The sequence below is a fragment of the Quercus robur genome, chromosome 8 (genome assembly GCF_932294415.1).
Source record: "Quercus robur chromosome 8, dhQueRobu3.1, whole genome shotgun sequence".
NCBI lineage: Eukaryota > Viridiplantae > Streptophyta > Magnoliopsida > Fagales > Fagaceae > Quercus > Quercus robur.
The window spans coordinates 25,761,759-25,787,864 of record NC_065541.1 but is presented as its reverse complement, the minus strand read 5'-3'; the positions used below and the strand labels follow the sequence as shown (position 1 = coordinate 25,787,864).

At 35.0% G+C, this 26,106-nt stretch overlaps 1 protein-coding gene across 1 annotated transcript; it reads left to right on the top strand.

The window, feature by feature from the left end:
• Nucleotides 1-381: 381 nt before the first annotated feature.
• On the top strand, nucleotides 382-16,513 carry LOC126695101 (uncharacterized). The gene is made up of 2 exons (XM_050391725.1): nucleotides 382-509; nucleotides 14,505-16,513. Exon 2 carries the CDS (start codon nucleotides 14,577-14,579, stop codon nucleotides 15,825-15,827), a length of 1,251 nt encoding a protein of 416 aa, XP_050247682.1. The 5' UTR covers nucleotides 382-509; nucleotides 14,505-14,576; the 3' UTR covers nucleotides 15,828-16,513.
• The last annotated feature ends 9,593 nt before the right edge of the window (nucleotides 16,514-26,106 follow it).

Here is a 26,106-nt window from a genome sequence, read left to right as displayed (position 1 = left end):
CAATCTACAGAAGAATTTATAGAAGACGGAAATATGAATAGAATCTTTTGTAATCAATATGCATGGACTTATAGTATATGGACTGACAGATGGCAATTTGAGACTATTGACCCCACACAAAATATAGATGGAACAATTATTTCTTTTAATAATAATGACAGACATACTAATAGACTGATAGAGGTACTAAATGACAAATGTACACCCTTTATAGCATCTTTAAATATTCATATAACAGATATTTTAATAAAAGAATCTCTGACAGACTCTTCTTTATTGATCATTAAAGAAAATATTAATTGTGGATGGTAGGTGTATGAGTTTTATTTCTTTGCAATTAAGACGTTACTAGGAACTTATATTACTACACAGCCACTACTTGCTCCTTGTTAGCGTTGGTCAGCCTACAGACTCGTTGGCAAACCATAGTTTCGCGTTGGTCAGCCCCTTTGTTGTAGCCGACGGACAGGCGTTGTTTGGGTGGTCCCGCAATGGAGTTTCCCGAGGAGGTGGTCCCGATAGCAAGGATACCAGTGGTTAGTAATAGTTCCGCCAGTAATTATTAATTGTTTAGAAAGAGAATAAATACATTTATCAGCTCATCATCTGTTTGCTTGTTCACACTTAGGCTAGGCACACACTAATTTGAAACATGGACTATGATGATATAGATCATGATGAAGGTTATAGCATGAAAGATATAGATGATAATTGGTCAAATAGTGATATGGAATATCAAACAGATTCTGATTCTGACAGTGAAATTGATAATTATAATTATAATGGTAACATAAATAATTGGAGTAATTTAACAGAAGATAAAATCAACCGACAGACTAATAAACACAATAATAGTTTTTTAGACAGAATTAATAGAAAAATGGAGTCCTTGGAAAATATTGACAGATCTAGTATATATACTAAATTTGAAAAGAAAAATGATAGTTTTTTGGACCTCTATGAAAGAATGAAAGCTTTAAATTCACATTATAAAAAAGAAATAGAATTTGAACCCCATCTAAGATCATCTTTTACAGAAACTATGACAGATAATTGGTTTATAAATAGTAATTCAAAAGAAGTTGAAGATAAGAATTTACAAGCAACTGATAGATTAGTTGATAAAGATATTGGCCCTATTAACGAAAGAGCAACACGTAGAAGTACTGTAGAAAATGACAGACTAAAAGAAATTTCTAGTTCAGTACTAGACACAGATAGACAAAAGAGCCTATTAAAGATAGACAAGAAAGAATCTCTACATGAGAAGCTGATAGATAATGAGAAAGAAATAATAAAAAAAGGAATGAAAGAAATGTTTGAAAGACAGAATAGTGAAGATATAGGGAAAGTGATAAAAGAACAAAGAAGCCTAATAGAAACAAATGATAGAAGAAGAATTGAAAGACATAAAGATGAAGGTGTTATACGTAGTAAGCTAGAAAAAGAAATAGGAAAAGATGATAGTCCTAGATATAATGATGATAGCTTGAAAGATAAATTGTATGAAAGACAAAACAATAAAATGGTACGTAGGAATTTAGAAGAGATAGAAGTAGAAGAAAAGATAAAACTAGAAGAAAAGATAAAACATGAAAGAGAAAAAGTCAACAATGGTAGGAAAAATAATAATGGTAATTTAAAAGAAAAAGCAAATAGTGATAGTGTAGTAAAAGTAAAAATGGAAGTAAAAGACAAACAGTGTAATAGTTTTAAAGAAGAAATTGATGAGAGACTTAAAACAATTGACAGAACTGAAAACTACAGTTTAATAGAATTAGCTAAAAAGATAAAACTTTTAAGTTTACCAATGGAGACAGACAGAAAAAGAGACATAACAGTTTTAAGTACTACAGAGTTATCAGACAATGAGAAAACTGACAGACATGTTAATAATATTATTTGTCATAAATGCAAAGGATATGGACATACTAAAAAAGAATGTGACAGACATAATAGAATTATTAAACAAATTAGTAAATTAGAATTTGAGAAAGATGTAATAAACAAATTAATAGAAATATTTAATGTTAGTCAAAAAGAAGTAGATCAAGTTAAGAAAGAGTTAAAATCAACCAACCCACTTAAAATTAATAAGAGAAAAAGAAAACAAAAAGACATAATGATAAAACTGATAGAAAATCTACCGAATCACTATAAAGACAAAAAAGAATATTGATTAAAATTGAAAGACACTATAGAAATACCTATTGCTTGCATTAGGTGCAGGAAAGATGGTCACCACGTCACGAATTGTAGAAAGGAAGAAAAAGCCAAGAAAGAAAAAGACAAGAAAGAAAAGGTAAAAATAAAATTAAAACAAGATAGTGTAAAGATAAAACCAATAGCTCTACTGACAGAAGAAGAAATGGTAAAGAAAGAAATTAAAGAAATTAAAGAAGAAAATCTGACAGACATAAGTGAACATAATATTATAAAAGAATTTTCTAATCTCATGATAGACCCCCTTGTTCCTCCTACAGATAAAGAAGTTATAGATACTAATGTTTCAAACAATAGTAATAAATTCAATAGACAGAATTTCTTAAGTATAATTGACAGAGTAATTTTCAAAAAATGGCATACAGAAATTACTTCAGAGTTTTTCTTGACAGAAATTGCTTTGACAGATTCAAGTGCTAATATAAAAGAAAGATTAATATCCTTAATGTGTTATGAAAAATCATCTGAAAGATTAATTCAGGCCAATGGAGAAAGACTAATAATTAATCATAATATACCTAATGTTCATATATGCTATGATATAATATATTTTGAGACAGCCTTTGTTTTAATTAAAGACTTTCCTTTTAAAAATTATTTTAGCAATGACTTTAATTTATCCTTTTTAATGACAGATAAAGGAATTAAAACAAATATATTGGAAAAAGATATATTCTTTAAATTCATTGTACCACTTGTCTTGACAGAAATACACTCTTCCAAAAAGGTTACTATTTTAACAGATATCAACGATAGAAGAATCTATAGAACTGAAAGAAGTTTGTCATCTTTAAAGATAGAAACGCTACTTGTTAATCAATTTACAAAAAATGACAAAAAAGAATATAGACAAGACAGAAAGACAGAGATATGTTTTTATTCTCCTTGTTTTTGTTCTCTTTTCTTACATAAAGTCCAATCTACAGAAGAATTTATAGAAGACGGAAATATGAATACAATTGTAAGGTTGAATTTATTCAACCATCTAATTAGCTTTATTCCATGCCAAATTTGCTTGTAATTCAGCATTTAGAAACCCTGTATTTAGGTGGGATTGTTGTAAGGGTAGTGAATGAGATAGAGTGAAGATTGCTCAAGAGTGTGCAAGAAAACAGAGTGTCGCGGCTGGGACTCGCGGGTGGACTCGCGGCTTCAACCCGCCAGAAGATGCACACGTGCCAAGCATGCTGGAAGATGAACAGTCATGCTAGCTGGAGCACTACAGGACAAAACATGACAACTGGCCATACGGTTAACTCGCGACTGGATCTCGCGACTTGGTCAAGCCGCGAGGTCAAGCCGCGAGCCACCCCTGTTTTGGAAAAACCTGACGTTTCACATTCCTCTTCACTCCAGTATAAATACCCTTTTAACCCACGATTGAAAGAGAGCTTCCAGAGAGAATTTTGAGAGAGAAACCCTAAAGAAAAACCAGATTGTTTCACCCACAATCTCTACCTTAGAGTCTCATCAAATTCCCTCACTCTCTTCCTCTCCATTGTCAAATCCTTGAGAGGCATTATACCAAACCTGGTTCTCACCATTATCATCTCTGTGAGACAGACGTTTGGAGTTCTAGGGAAGCAGTTAGGAAGGAGCCAATCTTCATTGGTTGATGCTACGGTGTAGTAGCGGAATCCGGAAAGCTAGAAAAGAAAAAGGTTCGGCGCAACCTCGTTGGAGCAAGAAGCTTGGAGGGCTTAGGTGCATTGGGTAGATTAGGCTTGGAGGGTCTATTGCTGTCCTTGTATCCCAACTGTATTTTCTAGTGGATTGATTACCGCTTGGAGGGCGGCGGAGAGGTTTTTCGCCGAGGTCTTCGGTTTCCTCTTCGATAACACATCTGGTGTTATCTCTGTGTTTGCATCTTCCTTCCTCTCTATCTCTGCCTTTACTTTATCTGCTGTGGTTTATTTTGTTATGGCTTAGATAGTTGTTTAACCAATTCCATATTATAGCATATGTTAAATTTCCGCACACTAGTTGTTTGACATATTGCTTGTGTTGGTTAAATTGGTTTTTGGGGGTCTAAACGTTCAAAAGTGTTTTTGTACACGTTTTTGAACTTTCAATTGGTATCAGAGCAGGTACACAGCTGTTTGGTTTCATTACCATTGTGTGATCCTTGACTCCCTTTTTGAGATGGATAGGTCTCAATCCCTTAATGCACCTCCATATTTTGATGGAAGTAATTATGCATTTTGGAAGGTTCGTATGAGAGCTTTTTTATGCTCTATTGATGAATCCGTGTGGGATGCTGTTGAGATTGGTTGGACCAAACCTGAGGCAGCCAAATCCACATGGGATAAGGCAGCACTTGCTGCATCTAATGCTAACAGTAAAGCACTAAATGCTATTTGCTGTGGTGTGTCTCCAGATGAATTTCACAGGATTTCTCACATTACCATTGCCAAAGATGCAAGGGAGATTCTGGAAACAACTTATGAAGGCACGAAGAAAGTGAAAGATACCAAGTTACAAATGCTGACCACTCGGTTTGAGGAGCTCAAGATGAGTGAGGATGAGTCTTTCGACTCTTTCTATGGGAAGCTAAACGAAGTGGTTGTCAGTAAGTTTAACTTGGGGGAGAAAATGGAGGACTCAAAGATTGTAAGGAAGATCCTGCGATCATTGCCGGAAAGTTTTCGTGCTAAAGTGACAGCCATTGAAGAGAGCAAGGATCTTGACGACATCAGAGTACAGGAGCTGGTTGGTTTTTTGCAGACCTATGAGATGTCGCTGCCAAATCAACGGAAGAGCAAATCCCTTGCTCTAAAGACCATTAATGAGAAGGTGGAAGATCAAGGCTCATCGGGAGAAGATATGGTGGACACAGATGTAGCCTATCTTGTTAAAAATTTCAGAAAGTTTTTGAAATTCAAAAACAATGGAAAATTTGATGATAAGAGAAAATTCCAAAATTCTGGAAGGGAGAAGAGGGATTTCAAAAAGAAAAATGGAAAAGAATCCCAATCCACACAAGGTGTCACTTGTTTTGAATGCAACGGGCATGGACACTTCAAGAAGGAATGTCCTAATTATTTGAAATCGAAAGGCAAGGTGTATGCCACGACCTTGAGTGATTTAGACTCGTCCGACTCAGAATCTGAAGAGAGCTGTGATGGAGAAGGGAACTATTCAGCTTTCATGACTATTGCTCATGTTGAGTCTTCGGATGAATTGAATTTGCTTGTTCAAGACCTTGGAGAACATAGTGATGATGACTCACTAGGAATTGTTGAAGAGTCAGAAGCTGAAGAAGAAGAAAGCACAGCAACTCTTCAAGAGAATTATAACTCACTCTTGGAGAAGTCGGGTGAATACACAAGGGTGGCCAAGGCTGCTGTGAGAAAGATGAAGAAGGCTGAGGAAGACTACAAAAGTCTCCTAATCCGGTATAGGGAGGCCAAATGCGAGATTGAAACTCTGAATGGTGAGCTGTCCGAAGCTTACACTAAAGTGAGATTTCTTGAGAATGAGATTGTGCAAGCAAATGCAAAAATAGAGAGGGTCACCACCAAGAAGCTAGATGATGTTATATCATCTCAAAAGAGCTTTTCAGACAAATCCGGACTGGGATATACCGGAGGAAGTAGCTCAACTGGAAATGTCACTAAAGAAGTGAAGTTTGTGAAGGCCAAAGATCCAGTTGTAGCTGACCCTACTGGTGTGAAGCTCGAGATGGAGGAAAAGAAGAATGTGGTGGACCAACGGATGCTGAATCATCGTAATCAGTCTGTGGGCAGGTCTGAATCTCGTGCCAAGTCACGTCCACGACCACAAAGAGGTCCTAGAGGAATGTATGTGTGCCATTATTGCGGACTTCAAGGGCACACTCGACCAAATTGCCAAAAGCTGAGAGCAAAGAATAGTGCAACTCCTCAAAGGTCAGGAGGACCAAGAATTGATAGGAGAACTTGGGCAGGTGATCAACCTAGAGAGCAAAATGGAGATCCCGGAATGATGAACGTGATGAAGATGATTGGTGCATTCACCAACTGCTTGGAAAGCTTCTCACGAAGGTTCGAAAGCCCTAACTCCCGTACCCAATCCTTTAAGGAAATCACCCCAAACGCAAGTGACGTGTGGGTGAAAAGGGGTACTCATGCATAAGCATTACAACATGTCCATGCATTAATACTTCCTATGCTTTGTGGCTATGTTTGTGTGGTATGTTTGCTGTTTTTTTGTTCTTGGTTGCTTGATTATGCTTCTTGTGAATATTTCTTAATTGTGTTTTATCAATCTTTTTGTTTCTTGAGTCAAAAATCCAAAAATTACATAAAAAATTTGAAAATCAAAAAGCTTGATTGACTTTATTGAGTTTTTGTCTTAAAACTCGTTTTGCCTTGTACCTTTGTGCTAATGGCTTTGTGCATTTTCGAGCATTGCTTGTTTTCATGCACTCATATCACTATGGGAAAAATCTTGAAATCTATGTGATTGTTGTAAATAGATCTTCAAACTTGTCATGAATGATTAGTGAATGGTTATGTTGATCTTGAAACATGCATAGACTTGTCTCTATATCTCTTCCCACTTTTTATTTTTTTGCTAAAAAGAGATCACCAAATGTAAATCTCCAAATGAAAAGAGATATTGAGCTGCAAAAGTCTGTCGCACATTCTAGTATTTGACTAGGAAAAAGGGTAAGCGACCTTATATTAAAAGTGAAATTTCATTCAAAAGGGCCAAAGGCCTGTTCTTCAAAGAGAAATGTTACATATCCCTCTCACAATGAGAGATGATTGTCTCAAAAAGATCAAAAAGATCAAATGTTATGATTGAAAGTGGAGTCAAATGAAAAGCTCCAAGTTATGTTATCAAGTTGTGTGGGAGGTCATATATTCATATTTCTATAATTGAGATTGGTCACATGATCTAGTGCTAATTGTGTATGCCTTGGTTGAATTGATCATTGAAGCTTCACATTAGACAAAGGACTATCTCATTGTTGATATCCACACACAACACACAAGTTTATGTTCAATAAATGCCATATTCATTTGTGTGATTGTACTTGATAAAATGTGTTTTCACATGCTCAATCTTTGTTAATTCAAGCACAAAAAGATTTTTGAGTGCTTTAGGTGTTTTTGGAAAGTGTTTTGTTGGAAAAATCTGAAAATTTCAAAAATACAGTTTTGCCCTGTTTTGGCGGCTCAGTCGCGGGTATGTCAAGTCGCGAGCCTCAGTCGCATCTTCGCTGGTCAGTTTTGGCGACTTGTTCGCGAGTGGAAGGTCCAGTCGCGAGATTCACTCAGAGATTTTCGCGGCTCAGCTCGCGACTCACTCGCGGGTAGACCTTCCAATCGCGAAAAACACTTAGAAAAATTTTTCAAAATTTTGTTTTTGTGTTCTTTGGCGGCTTAATCTGGCGACTATGTGGCGACTTAATCCAGTCGCGAAAATCGCGTGTTTTGCAGAAACAGGAGCAGCTTTTAAACTTTTTCAGTTTTTCCCTCGAATTTTTGTGACTGTTCATCTTCTCTCTAAACTCTCTCCCTCCCAAACACTCCGTGCTCCCTTTTCCAATCTCTTGTGTTGCACTCTTGTAGCTCAAAATCGTCAAGTTACAGGTATGGGTTTTCTGTTTTATACTCTTTTCTACTTGATTTTGTGCGTTTACCCTTGATTTTTCGCATATGATTGTGTTTTTGAAATGGGTTTGTGTTTCGGTCTCTGCTTCTTGTTCTTGCTTAGCTTGTGGATGCTGTTGCTATAGTTTGTGTTAAATGATTGTCATATGCTTATTGCTCTTCATCTTGTGCTTAGCTAAGTGTTTATTTTATTTCAATCTGATCTTTGAGCTGTTGAGTGATTTCTATTGGTTAGTTCTGAGGTTGTGAGTTTTACTGTGCTAGATTTGCATGCTTTTAGTGTGTTAATCTGTGGGAAGCTTCTGTTAGGCTCAATATACTGTTTGTGTGTCATATCATTTCTTCCATTATCTGTCTCAATGTCATTTATCTGCCTTTAGGATAGTTTCACCATGTTGTTCATGTGTTTACTATCCTAGGCTTGGTTTATCCATATGTTTGAACTAAGTAGCTTGTTGCCTAAGTTTTTGAAGTTCATTTGTATGGTTGTTATCTCTCTCTGATTATTACATGGTTCTGACTGGTTATGCACATATATTGCTATATGTTGTTGTGGCCTTTTCTGATTGTTCACAGATGGCTCCCTCACCTCAGAAGAAGAAATCTACTGCAAAGAAGGCTGACAAGAGATTAAAGATGGATTCTAGATTGTTTAGGTCTGTTCACCACTTTGAGAGATACAAGGATAACTTCTTGAATGCAGGAATCATTCAAGAGAGATTTGTGGATTTGGAGGACTTAAGGCAAACTTTTATTCCCAGTTGTTTTGAAGGAAGAGGATGGGAAAAACTTTTGGGTGGTTTCCCTGTTGTGTGTGAACCCTTAATTAGGGAATTTTACTCAAATGCTGTGATAAAGGATAATGAATTGAGTTGCTGGGTGAGGGGTAAAGAATTTGTCTTGGATGCTCATGTCATAGATGATGCATTAGGGCTTGAAGGATTAGATGATGAAGAATTTATCAATTACAAGGATAGGAGTGTGTCTATTGAAACAATTCAACAAAGGATAGGTGGGCAGAGAGAAGGGAAATGTTTGAATACCACTGCCTTTCCAGTGGACATGAGGTGCCTTACCATAATCATGATGTTTAACCTCTATCCCATTAGGAAATTGACTACAATCAACTGTGCTAGAGCAGTCTTTCTGATGGATCTCAAAGAAAAGAACTTCATAGACATAAGTTCCCACATTTATGACACCATTGTGGATGAGACTAGAACAACCTCTAGGCCTAAATTGATCTTTCCAAGTTTGCTAATGAGGATTTTTAGGAGTAAAGGAGTTCCAATCCCTCAAGACATCAGTCCCATGTCTACACCCTCTGCAATCAACAAGCTTACCTGCAAAAGAATAAGTGTTAGGCTTCCAGGAGAAGAAGATGAAGGTGATGAAGGAGAGGCTGCTCCAATGGAGACTGAAGCAGAAGCAGCTGGACTTGCATCAACTTCAACACCTAGGAGAAGTGGCAAAAGACAGAGCTTCAACCTCTGCAGACACACCTCCAGATGCTTTCCAGATCATTCTGGAAAGGCTTGATGGGATCAGGGCAGTCCAAACTGAGCATTCTGATAGGATGAGAGCCATGCAAGACCAGATTGATGTCCTGGCTGCTACACTTGACAGCTTCACAACTCAGCATGACCAGTGACCCTTTGGCCATTCCATGTCAAAAAGGGGGAGAAGTTCATTGATAATTCAGAAGCAGAAAAGCAGCTCTTAAAGGGGAGTAATTAGTTGAAGGGGAGTAATGTGTTTATATATGTTTATGTTTTGAGTACTTGTAGTGGTTCTTATGGTTTTGATACACTGTGTTTTGGTGTATAACTGTTTCTAACTCTTTTCATATACTTGGTTTAAACTTTAATATATGTTTAATGATGTTATTCAGGTATTTGTTGGTTTGTACCCATATGCTTATGTAAGCTTTTAGGGTTATTGTTTTATGCATAGTTTGTAGGCTTTATGGTATGTACCATGCTTAAGTGCAGCCTTTATGCTATGTTGAAATCAGTACTTTAATCTAAATGTTCTGCATTTTGGTTTATGTACTGTCACTCTTGTGCCCTTGTAGGATTGTTCCTAGATGCATATGCCTTGTGTGCTATGCATTGGTTGAGTGTTGAGCATACAAGTGTCTTGCCTTGTGCTTGTTAACTTGTATGTCATTGTGTTCATTCCAAGTGTGAATGAGCACTGTGATCACTACCTTGTGGTGTTCACTTGGTTGATCAAGCCATGGTGTGTTTGTTAACTCCATCTTTGCTTGATCTCATATTGCCTGTTTCATATGCATTTATAATTTTCTGCTTACAATGATCATGGTGTATTGTTGTGTTTCAGGAGTTTATGTTCATATGATTCAAGTGCTTCACAGCTTCTAGAGTTAGGTGTGAGTGAGTTTTGTTCAACTGTTCCCAACTCACATGTTAAGTCTAGATTCTGTTTTAGGGTTTTGTCACGGAATAGCCAAAGGGGGAGATTGTAAGGTTGAATTTATTCAACCATCTAATTGGCTTTATTCCGTGCCAAATTTGCTTGTAATTCAGCATTTAGAAACCCTGTATTTAGGTGGGATTGTTGTAAGGGTAGTAAGTGAGATAGAGTGAAGATTGCTCAAGAGTGTGCAAGAAAACAGAGTGTCGCGGCTGGGACTCGCGGGTGGACTCATGGCTTCAACCCGCCAGAAGATGCACACGTGCCAAGCATGCTGGAAGATGAACAGTCATGCTAGCTGGAGCATTACAGGACAAAACAGGACAACTGGCCATACGGTTAACTCGCGACTGGATCTCGTGACTTGGTCAAGCCGCGAGGTCAAGCCGCGAGCCACCCCTGTTTTGGAAAAACCTGACGTTTCACATTCCTATTCACTCCAGTATAAATACCCTTTTAACCCACGATTGAAAGAGAGCTTCCAGAGAGAATTTTGAGAGAGAAACCCTAAAGAAAAACCAGATTGTTTCACCCACAATCTCTACCTTAGAGTCTCATCAAATTCCCTCACTCTCTTCCTCTCCATTGTCAAATCCTTGAGAGGCATTATACCAAACCTGGTTCTCACCATTATCATCTCTGTGAGACAGACGTTTGGAGTTCTAGGGAAGCAGTTAGGAAGGAGCCAATCTTCATTGGTTGATGCTACGGTGTAGTAGCGGAATCCGGAAAGCTAGAAAAGAAAAAGGTTCGGCGCAACCTCGTTGGAGCAAGAAGCTTGGAGGGCTTAGGTGCATTGGGTAGATTAGGCTTGGAGGGTCTATTGCTGTCCTTGTATCCCAACTGTATTTTCTAGTGGATTGATTACCGCTTGGAGGGCGGCGGAGAGGTTTTTCGCCGAGGTCTTCGGTTTCCTCTTCGATAACACATCTGGTGTTATCTCTGTGTTTGCATCTTCCTTCCTCTCTATCTCTGCCTTTACTTTATCTGCTGTGGTTTATTTTGTTATGGCTTAGATAGTTGTTTAACCAATTCCATATTATAGCATATGTTAAGTTTCCGCACACTAGTTGTTTGACATATTGCTTGTGTTAGTTAAATTGGTTTTTGGGGGTCTAAACGTTCAAAAGTGTTTTTGTACACGTTTTTGAACTTTCAACAATCTTTTGTAATCAATATGCATGGACTTATAGTATATGGACTGACAGATGGCAATTTGAGACTATTGCCCCCACACAAAATATAGATGGAACAATTATTTCTTTTAATAATAATGACAGACATACTAATAGACTGATAGAGGTACTAAATGACAAATGTACACCCTTTATAGCATCTTTAAATATTCATATAACAGATATTTTAATAAAAGAATCTCTGACAGACTCTTCTTTATTGATCATTAAAGAAAATATTAATTGTGGTAATTTCTTGAATAATGACAGATTTAATTTCCCAACAAGTAGAATTAATTATAATCCCTTGACAGTTTCTCCTATTAATGAAAGACTTTACTATAGAATCATATTAGATTTAAGAAATATTCTGAATCTCACTTACCCTGACAAACCCCATCATGACTACTCTAATACTGTTGTTACTCAGCAAGAGCACAAGAGTGTACAAAGAAAAGTTTGTTTTATAAATGTTGTTTGTTTCATAAATGCTTTTCTTGTTTTTCTTATAAAATATTTCAAAAGAATTTCACAGAAAGACATTGACAGAAGAATTTCAAAAGAAGTTTTTATTTGTTCCAAATATAATCCTTTTCTAAAAACCCAATTGCAGACTACCATGAGTAAAAGATTCTCTCAGAAAGACAAGGGCAAGAAACCAGCGGTGCAACCCAGAGGTTTCCGAAAGCCCTCAGTAAAAATTTCGGATATGCATGAAGGCGTCTCGATAGAGACAATATCCCTTCAGGATACACTGCTAGCAGAAGCAATGTATTCATGTGGTGATAAAAGTGTAATTCTGCAAAAAGTACCCGACAGTGATTTTATGTTTCAAGACGGAGAATTTACAGACCTTCCTTTTCATATTAAACTACTTCTTGATAATTTACAGGCAGCATTCACCCTCAGACAGAAACCCTTATTCCAAATGACCCTTCAGGCTTTGGAATTACATCTTGTTAGCACCGGAGCATTGATTGAAGCTCTCGGTTGTCAACTCCCTGGCAAGGAGGATGGAGATTCAAGCTCCACAAAGACAGAACTACAGTCTCTAAAAAGCTATCTTATGGGAACATGCTTTTCAAAGCTCCACCCTAGGATTCAGCAAAAAACGAGACTTGCTATTAGAACCTTACCCCCTGAAATCCAACAGAATATATTAACTCATAAAGCTATAACAAGCTCTTATGACAGATGGATGTATCTTTTTAAATTATTAGTCTCTACAGCATTTATCAGAACAGAAGACATGACAGGTGATACATGGTTATCTCATAAGGCTAAATGGTATGACAGTTTTGGAAATTCAGACAGAGTTTATGAAAGAACAGGAGACAGATTTGATCCCTACCCGGGATTACTTATCAACACAGAGACAGAAGATCCAGTAATCTGTGATCCCTTATGGTTATCTGAAATGCTAGAAGCAGGGTTTATCAGAAAATTAACCATTACTTCTGCAAATCAGATTAGTTTATTTTCCAGTGTCATCCAAGAAGCAGCAGCACAGATTGGAGGACTTAATTATATGAAGATAGAAATCTGGAGTACTCTCCCAGTTTGGGACACTAGCTATTATATGGAAGCTCAGCCAGCACACATTCTAGTCCTTATCCATGATTGGTGTGGTATCCTTGAATATGACTGGTATACAGGAGATACTTACTTATCACTTGAGGATCCAGGTGCTTTGGCTCAAGAATGGTCTAATTTCATGAGTAATAAGATTTATGAAGAACAGAGAAAATTAGATAGAGGTTTTCATTTATATGGCTACACCGACAGGATAGCTGTGTATGGCCCAAGACCTTCAGCAGGAAGGCTCATTGGGAAAAGAAGGATTGTTAAAGACCCCAGATTGATGACAGCCAAAGATCATGTTCCTGTTTTCATTCCTATTTCATACTGTGCCCTATGTAATGATTATGGAGTGCTCCACGAGCATGAGCAGTATGAGGATAACACTGATCCGCTAGATTATGATAACTACGCGGATACAGATTGACAGACAGAAGGCACAGACAGACAGAATACTCTTCCGACAGATAGCGGCGACAGATCACTATTCACTGAAGACAGATCACTATTCACCGATATGCATGAATAGCTTCCAGACAGATCTATTATAGTCCAGAGCGTGACAGAAAAGACAAAAAGAAGACAGAAGACAGATTGCCAAAAGATAAGATGTCAGAATACAGAAGATAGACCCGTGACAGAAAAGACAAAAAGAAGACAGAAGATAGGTCCGTGACAGAAAAGACTTTTACTATTCAAGATTCTACCGACAGATTAACTTGAGTTCACTTTACTCAACTCAGGTTACTTTTGAAAACTTACCATGGTTCACTTTGTCTATAAAAAGGACAGACTCCGAAGACAGAAGGCAGGTTCAAATTTTCAAGTTCAAATTTTAAAGGTCCATTCCAAGGTCCAATCTTCAGAAAGACTTTTAGCTTTCTTTTTCCCTTTCCCCGAAAGACTTTTGTACTCTCCCTTTTGTACTTTACTTTCTTTTGTAATTTGGTAGCCTTACCTTCAGACAGATAAGCTTGTAACCTTACCTTTCCAGACAGACAATCTTGTAACCCTTTACAGATTTTACTTTGTAATCTTGTAACTCTTCAGACAGTGTTTATTTTCAAAGCTTGTAAGAAAGACAGAAGTTTTCAGTTTTAATCAAAGACAGAAGTATTTTCAAGTAAGATTTTATTTGTTTCAGTTTTATGTTCCATACTCTGTTTTAATCTATTTTGACTATATCTATTTTGCTATTCTCTTCTTTATAAACTATTTTATCATTGTTTATGCTTCTATATTACTGCTGTGCTCACTCCTGGGTAGTCAATGGTATCAGAGCCATGGATGGTAGGTGTATGAGTTTTATTTCTTTGCATTTAAGAAGTTACTAGGAACTTATATTACTACACAGCCACTACTTGCTCCTTGTTAGCGTTGGTCAGCCTAGAGACTTGTTGGCAAACCATAGTTTCGCGTTGGTCAGCCCCTTTGTTGTAGCCGATGGACAGGCGTTGTTTGGGTGGTCCCGCAATGGTGTTTTCCCGAGGAGGTGGTCCCGATGGCAAGGATACCAGTGGTTAGTAATAGTTCCGCCAGTAATTATTAATTGCTTAGAGATAAAATGAATATGTTTAGTCGCTCATTATCTGTTGCTAAGACACACTTAGGTCAGGCACACACTAATCTGAACATGGAAAGTGATAAGATAGTTAATTCTGAAGAATTTAGCATGAGAGATATAGACAGAAATTTGTTAGAATGGAATAAATGGAATATACCAATTGAAAGAACTGATAAAATCTACAGACAGACTACTTTTTCTAAATTATCTTTTTTGACAGATTACACCATAAAAACTGTTGAAAGAACTTACTCTTTATTTAATGAATATGAAACAATTCAGTTATTCTCAGTAGATTCAATTGACAGACATAGACAGAAATATGCATTTTTACATGTTGGTTTAGTTCAAGTAGCTGTTAAACCATTAACAAGAGAAGCTTTAAATGCAAGTGTTTTACTTTGCTTAAGAGATGACAGACATTTAAGATTTGATGACTCACTTCTTGGAATGATGGAAACAAGTTTACATAAAGGACCAGTATATTTTAATTGTTATCCTAACTTTGCTTTAAGCCTTTCTGACAGAAATATTATGGATGCCTTAACTTTAAATGTAAAAACAAATGGTTATTACATGAAAGAAGGCTCAGAACCTTTAGCTATTATTTATAGGATTTATTATAAACTAATGAAAACCACTTTAGACCCTGAATCCATAGTTGACCCTTCCCCTAAAGGACAGACTCTCCTTTTGCAAGCCTCAACCCGGAATACTAGATTGCGGGTACCTCAACAAATACAGTGGAAAGATATAACCCTTCCTGAAAGATGGCAACTTGAAACTATTGCCCCCACACCAAAAATAGAAAACACTGAACCAGACTTCATAGCCCAAAATATAGATGGTACAGTTATTATTTCTTTTAACAATAATGACAGACATACTGATAGTCTCATAAGACCTAGTAGTTCTACAGGCAGAAAGACCCCAATGATGTTTACCCCTAGAAGCTCCTTTTCCTCTAGGACACCTTTCTCTGATTCCAGACCTTTACCTCCTCACAATCTTCCTCCAGTTATACACCTTCCCCCTATAAATACTAAGAAAACCCCTATTCAGACAGAGCCAGCTTATTATCCGACAGATACCACACAACCTACCCCTAATGTTCACCAACCTCTTTATCAACCCCAACCTCAGCCTGATTCTCCTACCCACACAGATATATTAGGATTTACAGATGATAGACAAATTAATGTGTTATCTAAAGAATTTGTTTTAGATGAAGAACTACTAAAATATGATTAATTAAAACCTGAAAATAATGACAGAAAGAACCAAATTTTTGAAGAATATAATGAACATGAAAGAACCAATTTAAGAACTAAGTATTTTGAAATGATGACAGACTTACAGACACACTTTAGTTTCTTTGACTTTTTGGACTATCATAACAAAAAGATAAGTGTGATAGAGAAAATATTATCATGGACAAAGACAGAAAATCATGAGAAAGTGTATCAGACTTATCCACCATTTGAATCAATTATATTGAGTCAAAATAGTGGAGTCCAAGTTTTGGCTACACCTATTAAAAGACCCAGTCTAAGTGATGATAATAAGAATCTAGACAGTATAATTCAACAGAACAATTACACCAATACTTATCTAAAAACTATTGGCCAAAAGTTACAAGATATAGAAGACAGACTAATACCCCTTTCTACTTCCATAAAAAAAGAAAACACGTCCAATACCCCTTTATTTATCCCTCATGAGATACCTCCTCACCTTAGAGCACCTTTAAAGAAACCCATGACAGAGAAAACTGATAATTTACTTAATGAAATAAATAAAAAAATTAGACTTAATGAAACTAGAATCATCAAAGGATATGGAGCCATTAAAAAATAAGAATATTATAACATTAAATACAAAAGGAAGAACTGACTCTTCAGAGGATGAAGAATCAGAAGACAATCGATTGACAGATTTGACAGATATAAATAATTTGGAATCACAATTTACAGATAAATTACGAATTAATAAATTAACTTTAGCATCTTCATCACAAGATCGTAAAAAAGGAAAGATTGACGATCTATACCCCAGAAAGAATTGGTATCCTAAACCTACTCCCCCTGATTTACAATTTGAAGAAAGACATACTTATGTTAATTCATCTTATTCGCCGGACTTAATTTATGAATGGAATATTGATGGAATGTCAGAATATGAAATAATAAACCTTTTACATGAAATGACTTTGCTCACTAATGTTTATAAAAATCATGGAAAACAGGATCATCAGATAGCTCATTTAATTGTCACTGGTTTTACTGGCTAGTTGAAAGGCTGGTGGGATCATTATTTAAATAAGGATGACAGAAATGGAATATTGACAGCCGTTAAAAGAGAAACAGATGGAAGTGTTATAATGACAGATAGACAGCCTTCACAAGATGCAGTTAATACTTTAATTTTTACTATAACCAAACATTTTGTTGGTGATCCCAATCAATATAAAGAAAGAGCTTCAGATGTTTTAATTAATTTAAGATGTCCACAACTTTCAGATTTTAGATGGTATAAAGATGTTTTTATTTCAAAAGTTTTAAGTAGGAATGATTGTCAACAGTCCTATTGGAAAGAAAAATTTATTGCTGGTTTACCCTATTTCTTTGCTCAGAAAGTTAGACTTGATATAGTTAATAATAACGGAACTATAGACTATCCTAGCCTAACATATGGAGACATAATATCTTCAATTAATAAAACAGGTTTATGGCTATGTAATGATTTAAGACTAAAAAACCAGATAGAAAAAGAAAAAAGATTTGCTAAAAAAGAGTTAGGAACTTTTTGTGAGCAATATGGTTTTGATCCATTAATTGCTCCCTCTAGGAAACGAAGAAAAGATAAGAAAGATGACAGAAGTGATAGATATAAGAAAGATGACAGAAGTGATAGATATAAGAACAATAATAGAAGATATTATAAAAGTAAGCCTAAAGACAAGAAAGAAGAATCCAAAAGAAAGAATTATGATAGACGTAGGGAAAGTGACATTACTTGCTTCAAATGTGGAAAAAAAGGCCACACTAGCAGATACTGTAACTTTCAAAGACAGATAAATAAACTTGATATATCAGGAAAATTAAAGGATAAATTAATAAGTATAATGGAACTGACAGATAGTGATGAAACAGATAATGAAATTCACCAGATAGATAATATTAACAGTACTTCTTCCTCCTCTACAGATGTTTCTTCACATGATAGAAATGTTCAATTATGTAACTGTAACAATCCTGATAATTGTTATTGTAAAAGAAAATTAAAAATATGTGTCTTAACAAACCAAGAAGACATAATAATGGATTTGATAGATAAACTTCCAGACCTACAATCTAAAAAAGATTATTTATCTAAATTAAAAGAATCTTTAACTGAAATTGATAGATTTGAAATAGATCTAAAAGATTATAAGTCAACTTATAATTTTACTGAAATTACTGAAAGATTTAAACCCAATAAACCCATAACTGTGGCAGACCTACAAACAGACATTAATAACCTAAAAAATGAACTGAGAAAATTAAAATCAGAAAATTTCATATTAAAAGGCATGGTTGAACAGATAACTGCACAGGTAATTAGCATAAAAGATAGAATTAAATATTGTAATGAACCTCTAACAGACTCCTCTCTTCTTGACAGACATAATTACATTGGTGAAAGTTCTCATAAAAAAGATGATAAAGATGAATTTTTAAATATAATTGACAGAATGATATTTCAAAAGTGGTACACAGAGATAACTTTGGTAATTCATAAAGAATTTTCATTAACTGTTATTGCCCTTGTTGATTCAGGTGCTGATATGAATTGCATACAAGAAGGATTAATACCCTCTAAGTATTATGAATCAACGACAGACAGATTGACTCAGGCTAATGGTGATAGACTTAAAATAAGTAATAAGCTAACTAAGGCATACATATATAATAATGGAATTAAGTTCAGAACACCTTTTTTCTTGACAGATAAGTTGTCCTCTAAAGTTATATTAGGAAATCCTTTTTTGGCTTTAATCTACCCTTTCTTCACGACAGATAATGGAATATGTACTAATATTTTAAAGACAGAAGTTTTCTTTAAGTTCCTCCTACCCCCATTCCCCAAAGATATACACTTATTGAAAGAAATTTCCATCTCAAAAGATAAGAGTGATGATGAGATTCCTACAATGGCAGACTTAGTGATAGATGATGATGAGATTCCTACAATGGTAGATAATACTATTCTACCCAGTAGCAGTAGTGCTTAAGTATATATATACTTAAGCATGTATATATATGCGTATATATATATATATATATATATATATTTAAATCCCTACTTTTATTGACTATTCTAAGTCCTTCTTTTGTTCCTACGTATCTCCTATCTCTTTGCTAGGATTTTTGTCTTGTACTATAGGTTCATGACTTTTAGTTTATTCTTGTCCTTTCTCATCATATATTCTACCATTTCATAATAACCTTCAAATAGTTAATTTTAAAATTAACGGTCAATTGCCTAGCAAGCAAGATAGCCATTCTAAGGCTAAAATCTCAGACCAAATCCTGCCAAAAATAGAAATCTTTATTACAGATTTCAATTAAAGCATGAAGGCGTCTCAATAGAGATAATATCCCTTCAGAATACAGGGTCAGAAATGACAGTGTATTCAAATGGTTAGACAGAATAACAGTACAGGGTCAGAGATGACAGTGTATTCAAATGGTTAGACAGAATAACAGACAAGATAGACACTGCGCCAGGTCCCTATCTCCTTGCGCCATATTAGTTTCCGACAGATACAGACAGATGAAATCCTCCATCCTCCTTTATCCTCTCCAAACTACAGGACTCATGTGACAGAAGGAGACAAAAAGAAGACAAGAGACAGAAAAGACAAAAGAAGACAGAAGACAGATTGCCAAAAGATAAGATGTCAGAATACAGAAGACAAACCCGTGACAGAAAAGACAAAAAGAAGACAGAAGACAGACACGTGACAGAAAAGACAAAAGAAGACAAGAGACAGACACGTGACAGAAAAGACTTTTACTATTCAAGATTCTACCGACAGAATAACTTGAGTTCACTTTACTTAACTCAGGTTACTTTTGAAGACTTACCATGGTTCACTTTATAAATAGACAGACTTCGAAAACAGAAGACAGGTCCAGTTTTAAGGTTCAAATTTTCAAGTTCAAATTTTAAAGGTCCATTCCAAGGTCCAATCCTCAGAAAGACTTTTAGCTTTCCTTTCCCTTTCCCCGAAAGACTTTTGTACTCCCCCTTTTACTTTCTTTTGTAATTTGATAGCCTTACCTTCAGACAGATAAGCTTGTAACCTTACCTTTCCAGACAGACAATCTTGTAACCCTTTACAGATTTTACTTTGTAATCTTGTAACTCTCCAGACAGTGTTTATTTTCAAAGCTTGTAAGAAAGACAGTTTGTTTTCAAGTATAATCAAAGACAGAAGTATTTTCAAGTAAGATTTTATTTGTTTCAGTTTTATGTTCCATACTCTGTTTTAATCTATTTTGACTATATCTATTTTGCTATTCTCTTCTTTACAAACTATTTTATCATTGTTTATGCTTCTATATTACTGCTGTGCTCACTCCCCATTGACTACCCAGGAGTGAGCACAGCAGTAATATAAAAGCATAAACAATGATAAAATAGTTTATAAAGAAGAGAATAGCAAAATAGATATAGTCAAAAATAGATTAAAACAGAGTATGGAACATAAAACTGAAACAAATAAAATCTTACTTGAAAATACTTCTGTCTTTGATTATACTTGAAAACAAACTGTCTTTCTTACAAGCTTTGAAAATAAACACTGTCTGAAGAGTTACAAGATTACAAAGTAAAATCTGTAAAGGGTTACAAGATTGTCTGTCTGGAAAGGTAAGGTTACAAGCTTATCTGTCTGAAGGTAAGGCTACCAAATTACAAAAGAAAGTAAAGTACAAAAGGGAGAGTACAAAAGTCTTTCGGGGAAAGGGAAAAAGAAAGCTAAAAGTCTTTCTGAAGATTGGACCTTGGAATGGACCTTTAAAATTTGAACTTGAAAATTTGAACCTGCCTTCTGTCTTCGGAGTCTGTCCTTTTTATAGATAAAGTGAACCATGGTAAGTTTTCAAAAGTAACCTGAGTTGAGTAAAGTGAACTCAAGTTAATCTGTCGGTAGAATCTTGAATAGTAAAAGTCTTTTCTGTCACGGACCTATCTTCTGTCTTCTTTTTGTCTTTTCTGTCACGGTTCTGTCTTTTGTATTCTGACATCTTATCTTTTGGCAATCTGTCTTCTGTCTTCTTTTTGTCTTTTCTGTCACGCTCTGGACTATAATAGATCTGTCTGGAAGCTATTCATGCATATCGGTGAATAGTGATCTGTCTTCAGTGAATAGTGATCTGTCGCCGCTATCTGTCGGAAGAGTATTCTGTCTGTCTGTGCCTTCTGTCTGTCAATCTGTATCCGCGTAGTTATCATAATCTAGCGGATCAGTGTTATCCTCATACTGCTCATGCTCGTGGAGCACTCCATAATCATTACATAGGGCACAGTATGAAATAGGAATGAAAACAGGAACATGATCTTTGGCTGTCATCAATCTGGGGTCTTTAACAATCCTTCTTATCCCAATGAGCCTTCCTGCTGAAGGTCTTGGGCCATACACAGCTATCCTGTCGGTGTAGCCATATAAATGAAAACCTCTATCTAATTTTCTCTGTTCTTCATAAATCTTATTACTCATGAAATTAGACCATTCTTGAGCCAAAGCACCTGGATCCTCAAGTGATAAGTAAGTATCTCCTGTATACCAGTCATATTCAAGGATACCACACCAATCATGGATAAGGACTAGAATGTGTGCTGGCTGAGCTTCCATGTAATAGCTAGTGTCCCAAACTGGGAGAGTACTCCAGATTTCTATCTTCATATAATTAAGTCCTCCAATCTGTGCTGCTGCTTCTTGGATGACTCTGGGAAATAAACTAATCTGATTTGCAGAAGTAATGGTTAATTTTCTGATAAACCCTGCTTCTAGCATTTCAGATAACCATAAGGGATCACAGATTACTGGATCTTCTGTCTCTGTGTTGATAAGTAATCCCGGGTAGGGATCAAATCTGTCTCCTGTTCTTTCATAAACTCTGTCTGAATTTCCAAAACTGTCATACCATTTAGCCTTATGAGATAACCATATATCACCTGTCATGTCTTCTGTTCTGATAAATGCTGTAGAGACTAATAATTTAAAAAGATACATCCATCTGTCATAAGAGCTTGTTATAGCTTTATGAGTTAATATATTCTGTTGGATTTCAGGGGGTAAGGTTCTAATAGCAAGTCTCGTTTTTTGCTGAATCCTAGGGTGGAGCTTTGAAAAGCATGTTCCCATAAGATAGCTTTTTAGAGACTGTAGTTCTGTCTTTGTGGAGCTTGAATCTCCATCCTCCTTGCCAGGGAGTTGACAACCGAGAGCTTCAATCAATGCTCCGGTGCTAACAAGATGTAATTCCAAAGCCTGAAGGGTCATTTGGAATAAGGGTTTCTGTCTGAGGGTGAATGCTGCCTGTAAATTATCAAGAAGTAGTTTAATATGAAAAGGAAGGTCTGTAAATTCTCCGTCTTGAAACATAAAATCACTGTCGGGTACTTTTTGCAGAATTACACTTTTATCACCACATGAATACATTGCTTCTGCTAGCAGTGTATCCTGAAGGGATATTGTCTCTATCGAGACGCCTTCATGCATATCCGAAATTTTTACTGAGGGCTTTCGGAAACCTCTGGGTTGCACCGCTGGTTTCTTGCCCTTATCTTTCTGAGAGAATCTTTTACTCATGGTAGTTTGCAATTGGGTTTTTAGAAAAGGATTATATTTGGAACAAATAAAAACTTCTTTTGAAATTCTTCTGTCAATGTCTTTCTGTGAAATTCTTTTGAAATATTTTATAAGAAAAACAAGAAAAGCATTTATGAAACAAACAACATTTATAAAACAAACTTTTCTTTGTACACTCTCGTGCTCTTGCTGAGTAACAACAGTATTAGAGTAGTCATGATGGGGTCTGTCAGGGTAAGTGAGATTCAGAATATTTCTTAAATCTAATATGATTCTATCGTAAAGTCTTTCATTAATAGGAGAAACTGTCAAGGGATTATAATTAATTCTACTTGTTGGGAAATTAAATCTGTCATTATTCAAGAAATTACCACAATTAATATTTTCTTTAATGATCAATAAAGAAGAGTCTGTCAGAGATTCTTTTATTAAAATATCTGTTATATGAATATTTAAAGATGCTATAAAGGGTGTACATTTGTCATTTAGTACCTCTATCAGTCTATTAGTATGTCTGTCATTATTATTAAAAGAAATAATTGTTCCATCTATATTTTGTGTGGGGGCAATAGTCTCAAATTGCCATCTGTCAGTCCATATACTATAAGTCCATGCATATTGATTACAAAAGATTGTATTCATATTTCCGTCTTCTATAAATTCTTCTGTAGATTGGACTTTATGTAAGAAAAGAGAACAAAAACAAGGAGAATAAAAACATATCTCTGTCTTTCTGTCTTGTCTATATTCTTTTTTTTCATTTTTTGTAAATTGATTAACAAGTAGCGTTTCTATCTTTAAAGATGACAAACTTCTTTCAGTTCTATAGATTCTTCTATCGTTGATATCTGTTAAAATAGTAACCTTTTTGGAAGAGTGTATTTCTGTCAAGACAAGTGGTACAATGAATTTAAAGAATATATATTTTTCCAATATATTAGTTTTAATTCCTTTATCTGTCATTAAAAAGGATAAATTAAAGTCATTGCTAAAATAATTTTTAAAAGGAAAGTCTTTAATTAAAACAAAGGCTGTCTCAAAATATATTATATCATAGCATATATGAACATTAGGTATATTATGATTAATTATTAGTCTTTCTCCATTGGCCTGAATTAATCTTTCAGATGATTTTTCATAACACATTAAGGATATTAATCTTTCTTTTATATTAGCACCTGAATCTGTCAAAGCAATTTTTGTCAAGAAAAACTCTAAAGTAATTTTTGTATGCCATTTTTTGAAAATTACTCTGTCAATTATACTTAAGAAATTCTGTCTATTGAATTTATTACTATTGTTTGAAACATTAGTATCTATAACTTCTTTATCTGTAGGAGGAACAAGGGGGTCTATCATGAGATTAGAAAATTCTTTTATAATATTATGTTCATTTATGTCTGTCAGATTTTCTTCTTTAATTTCTTTAATTTCTTTCTTTACCATTTCTTCTTCTGTCAGTAGAGCTATTGGTTTTATCTTTACACTATCTTGTTTTAATTTTATTTTTACCTTTTCTTTCTTGTCTTTTTCTTTCTTGTTTTTTTCTTCCTTTCTACAATTCGTGACGTGGTGACCATCTTTCCTGCACCTAATGCAAGCAATAGGTATTTCTATAGTGTCTTTCAATTTTAATAAATATTCTTTTTTGTCTTTATAGTGATTCGGTAGATTTTCTATCAGTTTTATCATTATGTCTTTTTGTTTTCTTTTTCTCTTATTAATTTTAAGTGGGTTGGTTGATTTTAACTCTTTCTTAACTTGATCTACTTCTTTTTGACTAACATTAAATATTTCTATTAATTTGTTTATTATATCTTTCTCAAATTCTAATTTACTAATTTGTTTAATAATTCTATTATGTCTGTCACATTCTTTTTTAGTATGTCCATATCCTTTGCATTTATGACAAATAATATTATTAACATGTCTGTCAGTTTTCTCATTGTCTGATAACTCTGTAGTACTTAAAACTGTTATGTCTCTTTTTCTGTCTGTCTCCATTGGTAAACTTAAAAGTTCTATCTTTTTAGCTAATTCTATTAAACTGTAGTTTTCAGTTCTGTCAATTGTTTTAAGTCTCTCATCAATTTCTTCTTTAAAACTATTACACTGTTTGTCTTTTACTTCCATTTTTACTTTTACTACACTATCACTATTTGCTTTTTCTTTTAAATTACCATTATTATTTTTCCTACCATTGTTGACTTTTTCTCTTTCATGTTTTATCTTTTCTTCTAGTTTTATCTTTTCTTCTACTTCTATCTCTTCTAAATTCCTACGTACCATTTTATTGTTTTGTCTTTCATACAATTTATCTTTCAAGCTATCATCATTATATCTAGGACTACCATCTTTTCCTATTTCTTTTTCTAGCTTACTACGTATAACACCTTCATCTTTATGTCTTTCAATTCTTCTTCTATCATTTGTTTCTATTAGGCTTCTTTGTTCTTTTATCACTTTCCCTATATCTTCACTATTCTGTCTTTCAAACATTTCTTTCATTCCTTTTTTTATTATTTCTTTCTCATTATCTATCAGCTTCTCATGTAGAGATTCTTTCTTGTCTATCTTTAATAGGCTCTTTTGTCTATCTGTGTCTAGTACTGAACTAGAAATTTCTTTTAGTCTGTCATTTTCTACAGTACTTCTACGTGTTGCTCTTTCGTTAATAGGGCCAATATCTTTATCAACTAATCTGTCAGTTGCTTGTAAATTCTTATCTTCAACTTCTTTTGAATTACTATTTATAAACCAATTATCTGTCATAGTTTCTGTAAAAGATGATCTTAGATGGGGTTCAAATTCTATTTCTTTTTTATAATGTGAATTTAAAGCTTTCATTCTTTCATAGAGGTCCAAAAAACTATCATTTTTCTTTTCAACTTTAGTATATATACTAGATCTGTCAATATTTTCCAAGGACTCCATTTTTCTATTAATTCTGTCTAAAAAACTATTATTGTGTTTATTAGTCTGTCGGTTGATTTTATCTTCTGTTAAATTACTCCAATTATTTATGTTACCATTATAATTATAATTATCAATTTCACTGTCAGAATCAGAATCTGTTTGATATTCCATATCACTATTTGACCAATTATCATCTATATCTTTCATGCTATAACCTTCATCATGATCTATATCATCATAGTCCATGTTTCAAATTAGTGTGTGCCTAGCCTAAGTGTGAACAAGCAAACAGATGATGAGCTGATAAATGTATTTATTCTCTTTCTAAACAATTAATAATTACTGGCGGAACTATTACTAACCACTGGTATCCTTGCTATCGGGACCACCTCCTCGGGAAACTCCATTGCGGGACCACCCAAACAACGCCTGTCCGTCGGCTACAACAAAGGGGCTGACCAACGCGAAACTATGGTTTGCCAACGAGTCTGTAGGCTGACCAACGCTAACAAGGAGCAAGTAGTGGCTGTGTAGTAATATAAGTCAAGAGTTGTCTTTGAACCTTTTAATGTATTCCATTAGGTCTTCTCTGCTTAGTGCCTTGCAAAGTTGCAAGCGTTATAGTTTCTTCCCAGTGAAAGTATTTGCTACAGAAAAACCTCCACCATGTCATTCCAGGTTGGGATGGACCTTCGCTTCAAGCCAGTATACCAAGTGTAGGCTTGGTCACATAGGAATTTTGAAAACTCCCGT